General features: G+C 41.3%; 1 protein-coding gene across 1 annotated transcript in view; it reads left to right on the forward strand.

The window, feature by feature from the left end:
- Positions 1-10,444: 10,444 nt before the first annotated feature.
- LOC308511988 (erythroid transcription factor-like) overlaps positions 10,445-16,744 on the forward strand; it is a gene marked incomplete at both ends in the record, with an annotated part of 80,868 nt that continues 74,568 nt past the window's right edge. The window contains one exon of the mRNA XM_081081794.1: positions 10,445-10,621. Within this exon, the coding sequence (XP_080937920.1) occupies positions 10,445-10,621 (177 nt within the window). The remainder of the gene's footprint in view (positions 10,622-16,744) is intronic.

Here is a 16,744-nt window from a genome sequence, read left to right on the forward strand (position 1 = left end):
ACATCACTTTTTGATGGGAAAAGCGTTAAAGTCACATTGCAAAGGGCTATTAACACAAGAAGGCAAGTAATATGTCACATCACTATACCAGCTGGATCCCAGCAATGCTGTTTTCCCTCTGTTCTTGAAGCTATTTTGTGACTTTGGCTATCTGTGATGGAAGCCCTAGAGTTCACTTTAAAATAGTTTGCCTGGTGCCCTGAAGACATGGGGAGAAACCAAAATTCATCCCCAGCTTAAATCTGCTGACCTTGTCTTAGGTCTTGACATTTACTGTTTTGTGTACCAGCCATTTGTGTACTGGTTACTTCCCCTTTAACAGGCTACTGACTTCTTTAAAGCAAGGCCTGGATCTTACTTGCCTGATACCTCCAACAGGGCCAAGCACAGCTTTGCACATACCAGACTTTAGTAAATGTTGATGCAAATCCTGATCAACCTTTTTCGTGTGATCTTCCCTGATAGAGAATTATTTCTGATTATCATTTTGATTATCATTCAAGAAAAGCAAGCAAATGCTGAGACCTCTAGAGAATTCCTAAAAACTATCTTTTTTTTTCCTAGCCACACTGTTTCTCACAGGCAAATACCATCCATCGTCTGGTATCTATGCCTGTGGTTGGGTTCCTAAGAGCAGCCCAGGGAAGGCCACATACTTAGTGGGTCCTGGAGAGAGAGCAACAGGAAGAATTGGAATCAAAACTTTCCACAACTGTTTTTTCAAAAAACACAAAGGAATGGAGCCTCAATATTGTGAAGGCCTATGCTCCCTGTGTGGGAAAACACCATCAGAAAACAACGAAAGAAAAAAATAGTTCACATAGCATGCTCAACCACAGCACACTCAACCACACACATGCTTCTTTTCCCCTATCCCAGCCTGAAGTGATTGTAGATTATGGTGAAGCCATTGGGGAAAGTGTAGTAATTTCAATTGTGTTCTACTTGATTCTAGTGCTGCCTCATGACACCATCAGACAAAAAAAAAATGTGTGTCAATTCTGATTCAGTCTTTGCCCTTTAGATGTGTTCGTAGAACCCCCTCCACTCGGGTGAACACCTACTCATTCCAAGACAAGGCCCTTAAAGATGAGTTTGAGTACTTCACCCATCAAATTAAACTGGGTATTCATGCAGTTTCAATCTCTCCCTTTTCTAACCCTACTTTTGATTTGAGGAATTAGCCAGGCTTCTCAATCTGCTTGTCTATAAAATAGGTCTATACATTCACATAAAAGAGAAAAACTGTGAAAAACACAGGTTTTCTTTCAAAGATGATCCAGCTTGTATCGGATATTAGGCCTTGCCCATTTCCATGAGCTGAGATTGAGGGCTAGCTCCCTCCACCCTAAGGTTTTCTCTGGGACAGAAACAAGCCCACCTTCTATTCTTGTCTCACTGCCCATATTTTACTTTGCTATGCAAATTTTCTTTGTGTGTGTGTGTGTGTGTGTGTGTGTGTTAGCAGTTGGATGTTTATTTTAAATGTAGTGAGTTGTTTGCATTAAAAACCTTTCAAGGGGGAGAAACCAAGACGGCAGCATAGGTAAACACCAGAAATTGCTGTCTCGCACAACCACTTCAAAAATACAACTAAAAGACAAAACGGACATCATCCAGAACCACAGGAAGGCTGGCTAAGTGGAAATTCTACAACTAGAAGGAAAGAGAAAAGCACACTGAGACTCAGAGGAGGTGCAGAAGTAAAGTGCAGAGGTACGGAGACACACGTGGAAAGGGCTGGCAACTGAGGACGCGGCTGTCTTTTTCAATCAGGAGGGAGACACAAGATCCCGATGGCCCTGACTCCAGTTCCGGGCTAGTCTCTGGGGACCCAGACTCATACAGGGAGAAACTGGACTGTCTGGCAGTGGGAAGAACTCAAGGGAGTACCCATACGACAGTCAGCTGATCTCTCAACAGAAACTATGCAGGCCAGAAGGGAGTGGCAAGAAATATTCAAAGTGACGAACAGCAAGAACCTACAACCAGCAAAGCTATCATTCAGAATTGAAGGTCAGATAAAGAGCTTCACAGATAAGAAAAGCTAAAGGAGTTCATCACCACCAAACCAGTATTATATGAAATGCTGAAAAGTATTCTTAAAGAAAAGGAAGAAGAAAAAGGTAAAGATAAAAATTATGAACAACAAATACACATCTATCAACAAGTGAATCTAAAAATCAAGTGAATAAAAAATCTGATGAACAGAATAAACTCATGAATATAATAGAATCAGGGGCATAGAAAGGGAGTGGACTGACAATTCTCCAGGGGAAAGGGGTGTGAGGGTGCGGGAAGAGACGGGACAAAAATCGTACACCTATGGATGAGGACAGTGGGGGGGGGGGGTAAGGGCAGAGGGTGGGGTGGGAACCAGGTGGAGGGGAGCTATGGGGGGAAAAGAGGAACAACTGTAATAATCTGAACAATAAAGATTTAAAAAAAAAACACCTTTCAAAACAACTAATGAATGACCACCTATTAAAATAATTATCACAAATCATTAACTCAAAGCAAAACAGAAGAGAATTATCTATAGAAACTCCATACTTCTACCACATAATTGCTGTGTTTTTTTCACAGCTTAATTGAGGTATAATTCACATAAAATATGCTGCACATACTTAAAGTAAAATATTAAATTTGGCAAATTTTTACATGAGTATACCTGTGAAACCATCTTCACAATCAAGATAATGAACAGATCGCCCTAGCCCAGTGGTCGGCAAACTCATTAGTCAACAGAGCCAAATATCAACAGTACAACGATTGAAATTTCATTTGAGAGCCACATTTTTTAAACTTAAACCAATTAGGTAGGTACATTATTATTAACTAAATTAGGGTACTCCTAAGGCTTAGGAAGAGCCACACTCAAGGGGCCAAAGAGCCGCATGTGGCTCGCGAGCCACAGTTTGCCGACCACGGCCCTAGCCGTTTTTGCTCAGTGGATAGAGCGTCAGCCTGCAGACCAAAGGGTCCTGGGTTTTATTCTGACAAGGGCACATATCTTGGTTGCAGGCTCCTCCCTGGCCTGGGGCCTGGTTAGGGCACATGCAGGAGGCAGCCAATCAATGTGTTTCTCTCACATCAATGCTTCTGTCTTTCCCTCTCTCTTCCACTCTCCCTAAAAATCAATTGAAAAATATCCTTGGGTGAGGATTAACAAAACAAAACAAAAAAGATAATGAACAGATCAATCACATCCAAAGTTTCCTCATGACCCTTTATATAATCTCTCCCTCTCACTCAGTGTAGCCCTCCATCCCCCATACCCAGACCCAGACTTGCAGGAAAAGACACTATTCATTATTCTCAGCACTGGACACTGTTCCTTCTAAACCTTTGCATGGTCCTTCCCTAGCTTCACATAGTTTCCTCACACACTCATGCTGATCAGCACTCTGCAGAATACAGTAGTCTTTTCTTATCTGTGGGGAATATGTTCCAATTCCTATAGTAGATGCCTAAAAGCACAGATAGTACTGAACCTTATATATACTATGGTTTTCCTATATATTCATACCTATGATAAAATTTAACTTATAAATTAGGCACAGATAAACAATAGTTTTTAAAAATTAGGCACAGTGAGAGATTCACAACAATAAATAGGACAATTATAACAGTACACGGTAAAAAGTTACATGAACATGGTCTCTCTCTCAAAATATATTGTACTAAGAGCTCTCTTTCTCTCAAAATCTTATTGTACTATATTGCCTTTTCACTTACTGGAAGTAATTTTCGGCTTCTCTTTGGCATATCCAAATTGCCAGCATCACTATTCTTGCGCTTTGGGGCCATTATGAAGTCAAATAAGGGTAACTGGAACACAAGCACTGTGATGCTGCAACAGTCGATTTGATACCCAGACAACTACTGACTAATGGGTGGGAAGCATGTACAGCGTGGATGTGTAGGACAAAGGTATGATTCATGTCCCCGGCAGAGGGACCAGGATGGCTCCAGATTGCATCACGCTACTCAGAACAGCATGCAATTTAAAATTTATGAATTGTTTATCTCTGGAACTTTCCACTTATATTTTCTGAATGTGGTTGAATGCTGGTAACTGAAACCACAGAATAGAAAACAGTGGATAAGAGGGCTACTGTACTCACGGGAGTCCCTCTGCAGCTCTCCTGAATATTTTCTCTGTACATCTCTCTTCTCTCTACACAGTGAACTTGAATTGCTTTGATCTCCCTTGACTCTTAGCTCAATTTCGTCAACTCACAGAGTTTTCTGCCTCCTCCTTAAATTATCCCTCCCTCACTACGACCTGAACTCTTTCTCCAGGCAGTAAGCAAGGGTAGTCATAGGGCTCACCTCCTTTGTTTCCTGTCTCTCAAAGATGACTGTCTTTATTTGCCTTCTGTCCAATGTCTTGGGAACCATTGGTTCATATTTTGTCCAATTCCTTAGTTGTTTAAAATAGGGGTATAAATCTTCTCCCATCTTGGCTAGAAGAGGAGGTTGCTCATAGCACTTTTGTTTGTTATAAAAATTTTAAAGGGCAATAAAATTTTCCATAATAAGCTGTAGGAAAATGTTTGTCATAAATTTAGTAAGCAGACTTGGAAAATCGGTTTAGTTTTTCAACTTCTTAAATACAAGGGCATGGGAATACTACGAAGATCAATATCCATTGTAACCAATGTTTTAAGTAAAAGGATGAACTGAATAAAGGATTACAAATGAATGAATGAGGAGACATGATTTTTGATTTCTTTTCTCCATTTTCTTACTGTACTTTCTCTCCAATGTCTACCTACTCTCCGAAATTTAAACTTTACCACTCAACCCATCCATCCATCCACTAATCCAGGGGTGGGCAAACTTTTTGACTCAAGGGCCACAATGGGTTCTTAAACTGGACCGGAGGGCTGGAACAAAAGCATGGATGGAGTGTTTGTGTGAACTAATATAAATTTAAAGTAAACATCATTACATAAAAGGGTATGGTCCTTTTTTTTTTTTTTTTTAGTTTTATTCATTTCAAACGGGCCAGATCTGGCCCGCGGGCCGTAGTTTGCCCACAGCTGCACTAATCAATTATCAAATGCTAATAAGTGGCAGGGATAAAATGAATTATAAGACAGGAAACTTCATGTAACGTGTTCACACATGGTGGGTGAGAGTTCTACTGTCATAGAGGTGTGAATAAAATGCTGAGGCAATGTGGAGAGTGGAGTCATTATCTTGGGGTGGGACTGGTGAACAGATCATAGAAAGCCTCTCCTGGGAAGATACATTTAAAATGGGTATTAAAGAATGAGCAGCATTTGGCTCGGCGGAGATGGGAGGAAGGAGGCAGTTGAGAGAGAGGGAATGAGGTAGGAAAAAGTGAGTATGGAAAAAAACCCAGTAAGTTCTATTTCTAGAGTGGTGAAAAGCTGATCATGGCTGGAGTAGAGGGGAATGGGGCGGGAGAGCGGCTGTGACTTGGCAGGAAATTAGGCTGCAGAGGTTTTGGGGGCCAGGCTCTAAAGAACTGTGAGCTCCAAGCCAAGGAATCTAGATGTTAATCTTCCAACAGCCTCAATTTCTGAGCAGAGACGTGACATAGTCAGAGGTGGGTCCTGGATTTTCTAAGAGAGGAAGGTAGCAAGATGGCTCTGAAGGAGGCTGCCGAAGCCACCCAAGAAAGAATATGAGTCCCTGAACACAGACAGGGAGGATGTGGACTAATGCAAGAGACAGTCCTTCAGGCGAATCTGCAGTGTACAGTAACCAACTGCACACTAAGAATGAATGCGAGGAAGACTTGAAGATAAGTACCTCTAGATTTTCTAATTTGAGAGAATTGACAGATGTTTTGTCATTAACTAAGATGGAGAGAGCAGGCAAAATAAGTTTGAATTATCTTTTAGTCCCTCTGGGTTTGGGGTTTTCATGAATCATTCAGGTGGAGAGTTATAGCAGCCAACTGGACCTCAAGGAGAGAGGTTTGAGAGTTAATGGTCTAATGTCATACTTAGAATGATCAAATTGGCTTGATCACAGTACATAAAATGAGAAGAAAATATAGCATTCTTTTTATCTGAAAAACTTGAATAAAGAATTTTGTACTTCAAATATCTATCAAGCAAAGATATTTATGCAGGCCAATTTCTAAGTATCCCAGTGCAGGAGATAAAATTCTGAGATATGCTCTTTCAGTGAGCTAAGGAATTTGAGGTATTCTCATCAGCCTTCAGAAATTCTAGAATTTTATGTGGCATAATAATGTTCATCAGTGAAAATGAAAATATCAGACATGAGGCATATATCATTGTAGATTTTTTTTAAAGCAGTGACCACAGGAACAGAAAAGGAAGAGGGTTGGCTACAGGAGATTATCAGGAGTCAGTGCTGAGCCCTTTTTTCAAAGAGTTGCTATTTTAAGGTCAGTTCTGATTTAAATATTCATGGTACTAAATAAACAGGAGAACTTGGGTAAGCCTGAGTCAGTCTCACACCCTTGATTGATTTCATCAACCAAGACATATTCTAACTCAACCATTTTATGAGCCCGTGAAAGTGAGATCTATTTGAGGAAGAAGTGATTTGGTTTGACCTTCAAGCAGTGGAAAAGAAAACACTTGCCACTTCAGGAGGACTTCCTCAGAGGAAGCTCTGCTTCAGACAGCAGAAACCTACTAGCATTTCCCAGGCTTCTGGAATGTCAGAAATATTGTCTCCAACCTTTGTTTTCATTAGGACTACATATTTGAGCATTATTGGTGGACAACTTTGTTAGTGCCAGTTAGCCCAAAGCTCTTACTAGGCTCTTTCTTTCCTTAACTCTTATGGTCCAGTGTCATATATCATGACGAGGCTCCTAGAAACTCCCTTCTCCAAGGCTACAAGATGTTGGCAGAGAGGAGAAACACATGTTTCCTGAATTCTAATGGTCCCCCAGATATGGGATGGTCCTATTTCTCTATTCCAGAGTCAGACAACCCTAACAGGCTTGAACATAATTTAAATTCAATAGCATGAAAGAAAAAAGTATTGTTTAAAATGAGAGACATTTGAAAGAGTGAAAGATGCCAAGTGAAATGGAGTGTTTGACAAAAATCTTCAGTCAATACGTTTTTCAAATTCTTTCAGTTGTTGATTCTCAAATACTTATGCTAATGACAACCACAGGAAAAGCACAGATGTTGGAAATGTACCAAACCCAAGACTAATTCTAGCCAACTAATTCTTTTCACCAAAATATTCTGCAAGAGCATCTTACAAGAGGCTCAGGTACCAGTGGCATCTCTCAGCTCTCTCTTGAGGGAGTGAAGCTCATTCTTTTTCAGGTTCCAACCCACAATGATAATCAGTTTCCTTCTGCTCAGCGAGTTTACAAGCTATGTGAGCTTGATGACAAACCAGCACAGGTGTACATCCGGCACTGATTTGGCCTGGATGGCTCAGGATAATTAACAGAGTCGTGAAGCCAGATCTTCCATTGGTGGGTCATTTTTGTGTCACCAGTCACATTGCCATGATGACCATCTTTGACAGACACGTTCTTGGCATTGAAGCCCACATGGTCCCCAGGAAGAGCGTCACTCAGAACTACATGGTGCATCTCAGCAGACTTTATTTACTTCCGTTGAAACTCTGACTGGAGCAAAGGTGACCACCATGCTGGGTTTGAGGACCAGTCTCCACTCAGCCCACGGGAACAGTACCAATACCACCAGTTCTGTAGAAATCCTGGAGAGGCAGACACAGGGCTTGTCGATTGGACGGGTTGGTAGCAGGATGCAATCCAGAGCTTCAGGCAGCGTGGTTCCAGTGACCTTGCCATCTTCACAGGTGACTTTCCATCCCTTGAACCAAGGCATGTTAGTGTTGTCACATTCCAACCAGAAATTGGCACAAATGCTACTATGTCAGGCTTTTAGCCAATTTTCTTAATGTAGGTGCTGACTTCTTTAACAATTTCCTCTTATCTCTTCAGGCTGTAGGGCGGTTCAGTGGAATCCATTTTGTTAACACCAACAATCAGTGGTTTCACACCCAGTGTATAGGCCAGAAGGGCATGCTCATGGGTCTGCCCATTCTTGGAGATACCTGCTTCAAATTCAGCAACACCAGCAGCAACAATCAGGGCAGCACAGTCTGCCTGAGATGCACCTGTAATCATGTTTTTGATGAAGTCTCTGTGTCCTGGGGGCATCAGTGATGGTCACAGAATACTTGCTGGTCTCCAATTTCCACAGGGAGATAGTAGTGGTGATACCACACTCATGTTCAGCTTTCAGTTTATCCAAGACCCATCACAGCAGCCTCCTGCTCACATTTTTAATGCTTCTTTTGTCAATCCCAACACATTTGTAGATCAGATGGCCAGTAGTGGTAGACTTACCAAAAACTATATGTCCAATGATGATGATGTTGATATGAGTATTTTCCTTTCCCATTTGTCTTAGATTTATCAGTGATTTTCATGACACTTTGTTCCAATGACAAACCCGTTGTGAAAAAGCAACACTTATTAATTTTATTCTTATGAAGCAAATCTGCTCTTTCCATGAATACAGGGAAGAGAGAGAGCAAGAGAGCAAGTAAAAACAGAAAGGGTAAGGGGAATCTCCAAATAGACCACTGTTTGCCCTCTTGGTATTTTACTGATGTTCAATATGCTTAAATTGAAACAAGATTCTGGAATGCTCTAAAACTCTGACTAAGAGGATGGCCTCCATGGGCAAATTAAACTTTCTTTCTCATTCATAACCTCAACCACAAAGTTAAACTAGAACCCTATTCTTTTTTAATTTCATGAGTAAAAAATGCACTGAAAACCATTACTCTAGCCAGAATGAGTGATATTTCCTCCAGATCTAGCTTCTGACAAATAGTACATCCTAAACTAGGTAGCTGACTAAGTCCTTAGTCACAAAAACAGAAGTTTTTCATCTGAAGTCAGTCTTTTCCCCTCCAAGTTGGCCAGGTTGCCCAATCTGCTCTGGGACACTGGAGCTCCCTGAGTAAATTAGAAACCTAACCTCAGGGGAGTGAGGTACTCAGAGGAAAACCCCAGCATCCTGTACACTCTGCTGTAGCAGCACACAAAGACATTTAGGTAAGAAAATGCAAATCATTTGACATAATCTAAGAATTAGTATCCTATGTGGTCTGATGCTAGGGAGCCTGGGAACACCCTAATGTCACCTCCCCCCCACAGGGCTATGCTTTTCTGAAGTAAGGTTCTAATCCTTCCTCAAAGGTCAAGTGATTTAGGCTCCTTCAATTTTGTGAGTCACATCTGTCCGTGAATGCATAACCTGAAAGGAGTTTTGGAGAGACAAAGAAAGAAGAACAATGTAGGTTAGGGGGTACATATAAGACCTCAAATCAGATCCTTGGAGAACTGGGTGCCTTTATGAAAGTTATTTTACTTCTCTGAGCACCTTCTACACATGACAGTTGATCTAACTCTATGACTCGATGATCTTACCTCCCTTTCCCCTTCCTTCCTCTTTTTTGCCCATTCTCTTTCTTCCTCTTTCTTCTTTTCTACAAGTATTTGTTGAGACCCTACTATGGCTTTGTTCTGGCATTGGGAATATAAACTGTAAACAAATTAGATTAAGTTGCTATCCTGTATATCCTACATTCTAGTGGGAAAAACATAAATAAATAGATATATAAACAGATAGTCCTCACTTTACATTGTTATGTATGCAGTTTAGTTACCATTGTTTATTTAGCAAAAGTCCCCCAATAGCACATCTGAGTTATTACATAAAGTACAAATTTCACTACTAGCCCTCCAGTCCACAAATCACTATGTAAATGACAAATGCATATTATGGCCAGTGATCAATCACATCCCTTCTTTTCAAGTCAGTCAGTGACTGGGCACTGCTAATCCGTTGTTCAGTTCACACAAGGACAGCAAAGTATGTAGCTGTGGTGCCTCCTTGTCTCCCAGCAATAGAGAGGTACTCCAGGCAAAATAATTTAACTTTTAAAGCACTATACTGTCGGAAAATGCTCCAGGTCACCTTAATTCTCTTGAATGGAAAAGTAAAAATTTACTTTTTACTACCAAACACAATTTCATTAGTCTATCCAATGGACCATGAAATAATTTCAACCTTTAAAGCCTATTAGATGGAATTTCAGACAGGCTATTGATGCCACAATGAGAGAGGGAGGGAGGGAGGGCGGCAGGGAGGGAGAGAGAGAGAATTTCATGTAATTTTTAAGCTGAGTTTTGGGAAAAAAATAAGATAAAAGGCATGCAATTAAGAATATTCAGGCATCCAGCAAGTAGTATGTACACAGAACTTTTATTGCACTGTGTAAGTAACTCGACAGGTTTCCAATCAAAGGTAAATGGAGATATAGAAGAAATAGCTGACAGTGGGAATGTTAACACACTGTTGCTGTTTGAGGGGCTCTAGATTTGAAGCCAGAGGAACTTAATAAAGGCAAATTTATAGGCATAATGCAGAAAGTTATTATGACATACAATGAAAAGGATGAAGACGGCCTAGAGGAAGCCACAGTAGTGAAAAACTTCACATTAAAGGAACTTTCCGAGGTTTTTCATGACATTGAAAACACAAAGGACAAAATGTTGGAAGCCGATCCAAACTTGGAAAGCAGTATGACCTTTCACAAAGTAATATAAATAATGTTCTCTTCTTAGCATAAATTTTACAGTGAGAAGAGGCACGAGTTGTACACTTGAAACCTGTATGGTTTTGTGAATCAATGTCACCCCAATAAATTCAATTAAAAATTTTTTAAATAAATAAAAAAATAGAGATGGGCATTGGTCAAACTCCTCTTCATAAGTTTTTCTTAATTGTGGCAAAATATAGAAAATAACATTTACCCCTTTAACCATTTTTAAATGTACAGTTAAGTGTCATTAAATATATTCACACTCTTGTGCAACAATACCACCATCCATCTCCAGAACTTTTTCATTATCCAACACTGAGACTATATTCATTAAACACAAACTCCCCATCCCTTCCACCCCTAGCCCCTGCTAACCACTTCTACTTTCTGTCTCTATGAATTTGACTATTCTAGTTCTTTTTGTGTTCGGTTTATTTCACTTAGCAGGTCTTTAAGATTCATTCATGTTGTGACATGCATCAGAATTTACTTCCTTTGTTAAGGCTGAATAATATTCTATTGTATGTACAGGGTGGGGCAAAAGTAGGTTTACAGCTGTTTTGTATGGAAAATAATACAGTAATTAATAAATAATAATACAAGAATAAACTATGTGTTTCATGTACTCACAACTGTAAACCTACATTTGCCCCACCTTATATATACTATATTTTGTTTATCCCATTTGGGTGGTTTCTACCTTTTGGCTATTATGAATAATGCTGCTATGAATATTCGTATGCAAATATTTGTTCAAGTCCCTGGTTTTGACTCTTTTGGGTATATATCTCAAACTGCAAGTAAAATTGTTGGATTATAGAATAATTCTATGTTTAATTTTTTGTGGAACTGTCATACTATCTTTTACAGTGTATGCACCATTTTATATATCACCAGCAATGCACAATATGTCCAATTTCTCCGTATCCTTGACAACACTTGCTATTTTCTGTTTCTTTTCATAATAGCCATCCTAATAGATTTGAAGTAGCATCCCATTGTGTTTTGATTTGCATTTCTGTAATGATGATTAGTGGTGTTAAACACCTTTTCACATACCTTTGGCAATCAATATATCTTCTTTTGAGAAATTTCCACTGAATCAGTACTTTTTATATAGAAACTAGTGGCCCAGTGCATGAAAATCATGCACATTAAAAGGGGATTAGAGGAAATATTTTAATATTACCATTTGCCCTTTCTCTATAATAGAAGTGTCAGAGATGAAAGAAAATTAGTAAAATGTATATGAAAATCTCCCTCCTGTCAGAGTCTGGGGCTGCAGGACCCAGAGTCAAGTCCCCGCCCACCCACATGCACCTCAAAATCACGCGAGACCCAGACCCAGCCAGCCTCACCCCCATTGGACAAGATCCAGACCTGGTCAGCCCCACACCTGTCAAGCCCCACCAGGCGGCGGGGTGGGGGGGTGGGGTGCAGCCTCAGGTCCCCTGGCCCAGTGCTGGGACAGAGGACATGGCCTGAGGTCCCCTCATCAAGCCCCACTGGGGAGGGGGCGCAGCCTTAGGCCTCCTACCCTGGCCCAGCACCATGCAGCCTCAGGTCCCCGCTGACTGCTCATTACAGCTCATTACGGGAACTCTGCCTCCACTGTGGGCTCAGCCATACTGTGACAGTGTGATGGAGTGAGGGTCAATTTGCATATTTCCTCTTTATTATATAGCATAATACATTTTTTAAATTATGATTAACACTTAAATAGAAAATAAATATGGTATCTACATATTTAAAAATAGATAACATAGACCTTTAACTGTATCTATAACTTATAGATAAGTTTATTATAAATTTATAAATCCCTACTACTCAAGGCAATCTACAGATTCAATGCAATCCCTATTAAAATACTAACAGCATATTTCACAGATCTAGAACAAATACTCCAAAAATGTATATGGAATCAAAAAAGACCCAAATAGCTACAGCAATCTTGAGGAAGGAAAATGAAGTTAGAGGAATCACAATACCAGATTTCAAGTTACACTACAAAGCCACTGTAATCAATAGCCTGGTGCTGGCACACAAACAGGCATATAGATCAATGGAACAGAACAGAGACCCCAGAAATCGGCCCAAGCCATTACGCTCAATTAATATTTGACAAAGGAGGCAAGATCACACAATGGAGTTAAGACAGTCTCTTCAATAAATGGTGTTGGGAAAATTGGACAGGTACATGAAAAAAATGAAACTAGACCACCAACTTATACCATACACAAGAAAAACTCAAAATGGATAAAAGACTTAAATGTAAGTCATAAAACCATAAAACTTCTAAAAGAAACCATAGGCAGCAAAATCTCAGACATGTCTCATAGCAATATGTTTATGGATACATCTCCTAGATCAGTGATGGCGAACCTATGACACGCGTGTCAGAGGTGACACGCGAACTCATTTTTTTTGGTTGATTTTTCTTTGTTAAATGGCATTTAAATACATAAAATAAATATCAAAAATATGTCTTTGCTTTACTATGGTTGCAAATATCAAAAAATTTCTATATGTGACACGGCACCAGAGTTAAGTTAGGGTTTTTCAAAATGCTGACACGCCGAGCTCAAAAGGTTCGCCATCACTGTCCTAGGACAAAGGAAACTAAGTAAAAAATAAACAAATGGGACTACATCAAAATAAAAAGCTTCTGCTCAGCAAAAGAAACCATCAACAAAACCAAAAGGGAGCCCACTGTATGAGAGAACATATTTGGCAATGATACGTCCGATAGGGGTTAATATCCAAAATATATAAGGAACTCATAGAACTTAACAAAAGTAAGACAAACAATCCAATTAAAAAATGGGCAAACAACCTAAATAGACACTTTTTCAAAGAGGACATACAAAAGGCCATGAGACATATGAAAAAATGCTCAAAGTCACTGATCATCAGAGAGATGCAAATTAAAATGACAAGGAGGTATCACCCTATACCGTCAGAATGGCTACCATCAACAAATCAACAAATGACAAGTGCTGGTGAGGATGTGGAGAAAAGGGAACCCTGGTACACTGCTGGTGGAAATGAAACCATTATGGAAAACAGTATGGAGTTTCCCCAAAAATTTAAAAATGGAATTGCCATTTGACCCAGTGATCCCACTTCTAGAAATATATTCTAAAAACCCGAAATAATGCTCTGGTTTCTCTTCAGACCGCATAAATCTTTCGCCTTTTACTAAAAACCCGAAATACCAATCAGAAAGAATATACGCACTCCTATGTTCATAGCAGCACAATTTACAACAGCCCAAGTGCCCATCAGTAGGTGGGTGGATAAAAAAGCTGTGGTACATTTATACCATGGAATACTATGCAGCAGTAAAAAATAAAAATCTCTTACCTTTTGAGACAGCATGGAGGGACCTGGAGAGTATCATGCTAAGAGAAATAAGTCAGTCACAGAAAGCCAAGTATCACATGATCTCACTCATATGTGTAACCTAAGTAACAAAATAAACATGAACAGAGTGGATCCAGAGACCTGGAAGCATGGAACAGAGTGTGGAATCTCAGAGGGAAGGTGGGGGGGGGGGCGTGGGGAGAAGTTCAACCAAAGACCTTCTATGCATATATGCATGGCTCATGGACACAGACAATGGGGTGGTTTGGAGGGGGTCAATGGAGGATAAAGGGGGACATGTGCAATACTTTCAACAATAATGAATTATTTAAAAATAAAGGAATGAAGTACTAACAGTGCCCTCAGCGGTCCCGGATCTGTCTCCTGCTTCAACAGTGTTTGGATAGAACAGACCCAGGGACGCCCCTTCTCCCAGCCTCCAACCACCCTCCACCGTCTTTTCCAGTCACCACCTTCGGCACCACCCCCAAGACCAGCCAACACACCTTAACTCCTTACGGCCAACAGCCCTGAGCTCCCCAGTTCGTCAAATTCTTCCCCAGGGGAGGCTGCGGCCCACCGCCGGCCCGTGCCCCTGCGGGGTCCCCGCCTACCTCTCTCTGGGCCTCTGCTTCGACCTTGACAACGCGGCCGGCCCTGGAGGGGCTCTTCTCCTGCGAGCTGGCCGAGAAGAAGTGCGAGGGCCTGAGCTCTCTGAAGGGCGCACACCCGGCGTGGGGGCCGCGCTCTCCCCCAGGGCGCGCTGAGGCCTCCCCAGAGGAGCGGGCCGAGCGCAGGCCGCCCTGGAGGCCCCGGCCCGGGAGAGGAGCCTGACGCTGGCCCTCCTGGAGCGGCGGCCCTGGTTCCGCCCTGGGCCCGGGACTTCCCACAGAGCCACTTCCGGTGAGGAGGTGAACGGCGTCAAGAGGATGGGCCACACCTGACTCACCTCCGCAGGGCAGGCCGCCGGCCCCCAGGCGGGCGGGGGAGGATCTCTCCCCAAGGCTCCCCCTCAAGCAGGACCAGGAGCCTGGGGACCCCAGAGCCTTGGAGGGGCCTCTCTGCACCCCTGGTGTCTGGCTTTTGCCTGAGCCTCTCCCCCAACTACTAGCCGGTCTTTTAACCACCCTGAAGCCCTCCCCCATGCATTGGACCAGATGAAGCAAGAAAGCTTTTTGCAGGGGGAAAAAAGACAGACCTAGCCGGTTTGGCTCAGTGGATAGAGCGTCGGCCTGCGGACTGAAGGGTCCCAGGTTCGACCCCGGTCAGGGGCATGTACCTTGGTTGCCGGCACATCCCCAGTAGGGAGTGTGCAGGAGGCAGCTGATCAATGTTTCTCTCTCATTGACGTTTCTAACTCTCTATCCCTCTCCCTTCCTCTCTGTAAAAAATCAATAAAATATATTTAAAAAAAAAAGACAGAAGGATGGTTGTTTTTGTAATGGCCCTTTCAGCTGTCTGTAGACCATTTTGTTGCTCATCATGGAATAAGAGCAGTGGTTTTCAAACAAATTGGATTATTTCAAAGCAGGAAATAGAGTGTATATTATGGGCCAACACATAGCTACACATAAAACCATATAAGTAACTGAATAACAGTTTCAAAGGCTGACATGAACTTTTTACTATTTTTAGCACATGCCATGCACATATTCTATTTTGTATTTTATAGAATTACTCTTTTTCAATTATGTATGTACATAATAAATTTATAATAAATTTATCTGTACATTATGAAAATAATACATTTTAATTCTCAGTACTCTTAATGTTTTAAAATACAGTATAGTAAATAAATATTTATGTTTTTTTTCATTTTCCTACACATTTATAACCAAGGATGGGAGAGTTTTTAATATTTCGACAAAAAATTTTAAAGGTCATTCATGGAGCAATCGTAATTTTCCCATTTATTATTAGTAATGTCTTGCATGGTTTCAACTTGCATGGCCATTTTTATGGTCCCCCACTACCATGGAAAGTGAGGACTTCCTTTACAGCAGCGGTTCTCAACCTGTGGGTCGCGACCCCTTTGGCGGTCGAACGACCCTTTCACAGGGGTCTCCTAAGACCATCCTGCAGATCAGATATTTACATGACGATTCATAACAGTAGCAACATGACAGTTATGAAGTAGCCACGAAAATAATTTTATGGTTGGGTCACAGCATGAGGAACTGTATTTAAAGGGCCAGAAGGTTGAGAACCACTGCGTTAGAGTGTCAGATTAGTGACAAAGAATATGGAAATAATGCAGAAGGAGGGAATAGGGAGTGATAGACTGTGATGGGAGAATGGACTGTTTATGTCAGTTATCAGGAAATGCCACTCTGGGAAAGTGCAATTTGAGTAGAGGCATAAACTGAGTAAGGAAGCCAGCCATTCCCCTGCCCATGGGAAGAGCTTTCCAGGCTTGGGGAATAGCAAGACCAAAGGCCATCAGATGGGAGCCTGCTTGGCCTGTTTGGAAGTAGCAAAAAATGTCAGTGTGGCTAGAGTACACTGAGAGAGGAGGAGAGCAGTAGCAAATAAATATGGAAAGGTAGATGGGGTCCAGATTATGTAGAGTCTTGTTGGCCATGGTATGCGCTTTGCATTTTATTGTAAAGTAATGGGAAGCCATTGGAGGGCTGATAGTAATGTCATGTTAGTGCACAAGGCAATTGATTGGTTAGGGATAAGTTCCTTTAGAGAGAGAAAAGGAGAAAGTGAAGATATTAAAGATGAACTTCAGGTACTTCATAATTTGTGTAAT

Source organism: Myotis nattereri (genome assembly GCF_964212035.1).
Source record: "Myotis nattereri genome assembly, chromosome: X".
In the NCBI taxonomy this organism is placed as follows: domain Eukaryota; kingdom Metazoa; phylum Chordata; class Mammalia; order Chiroptera; family Vespertilionidae; genus Myotis; species Myotis nattereri.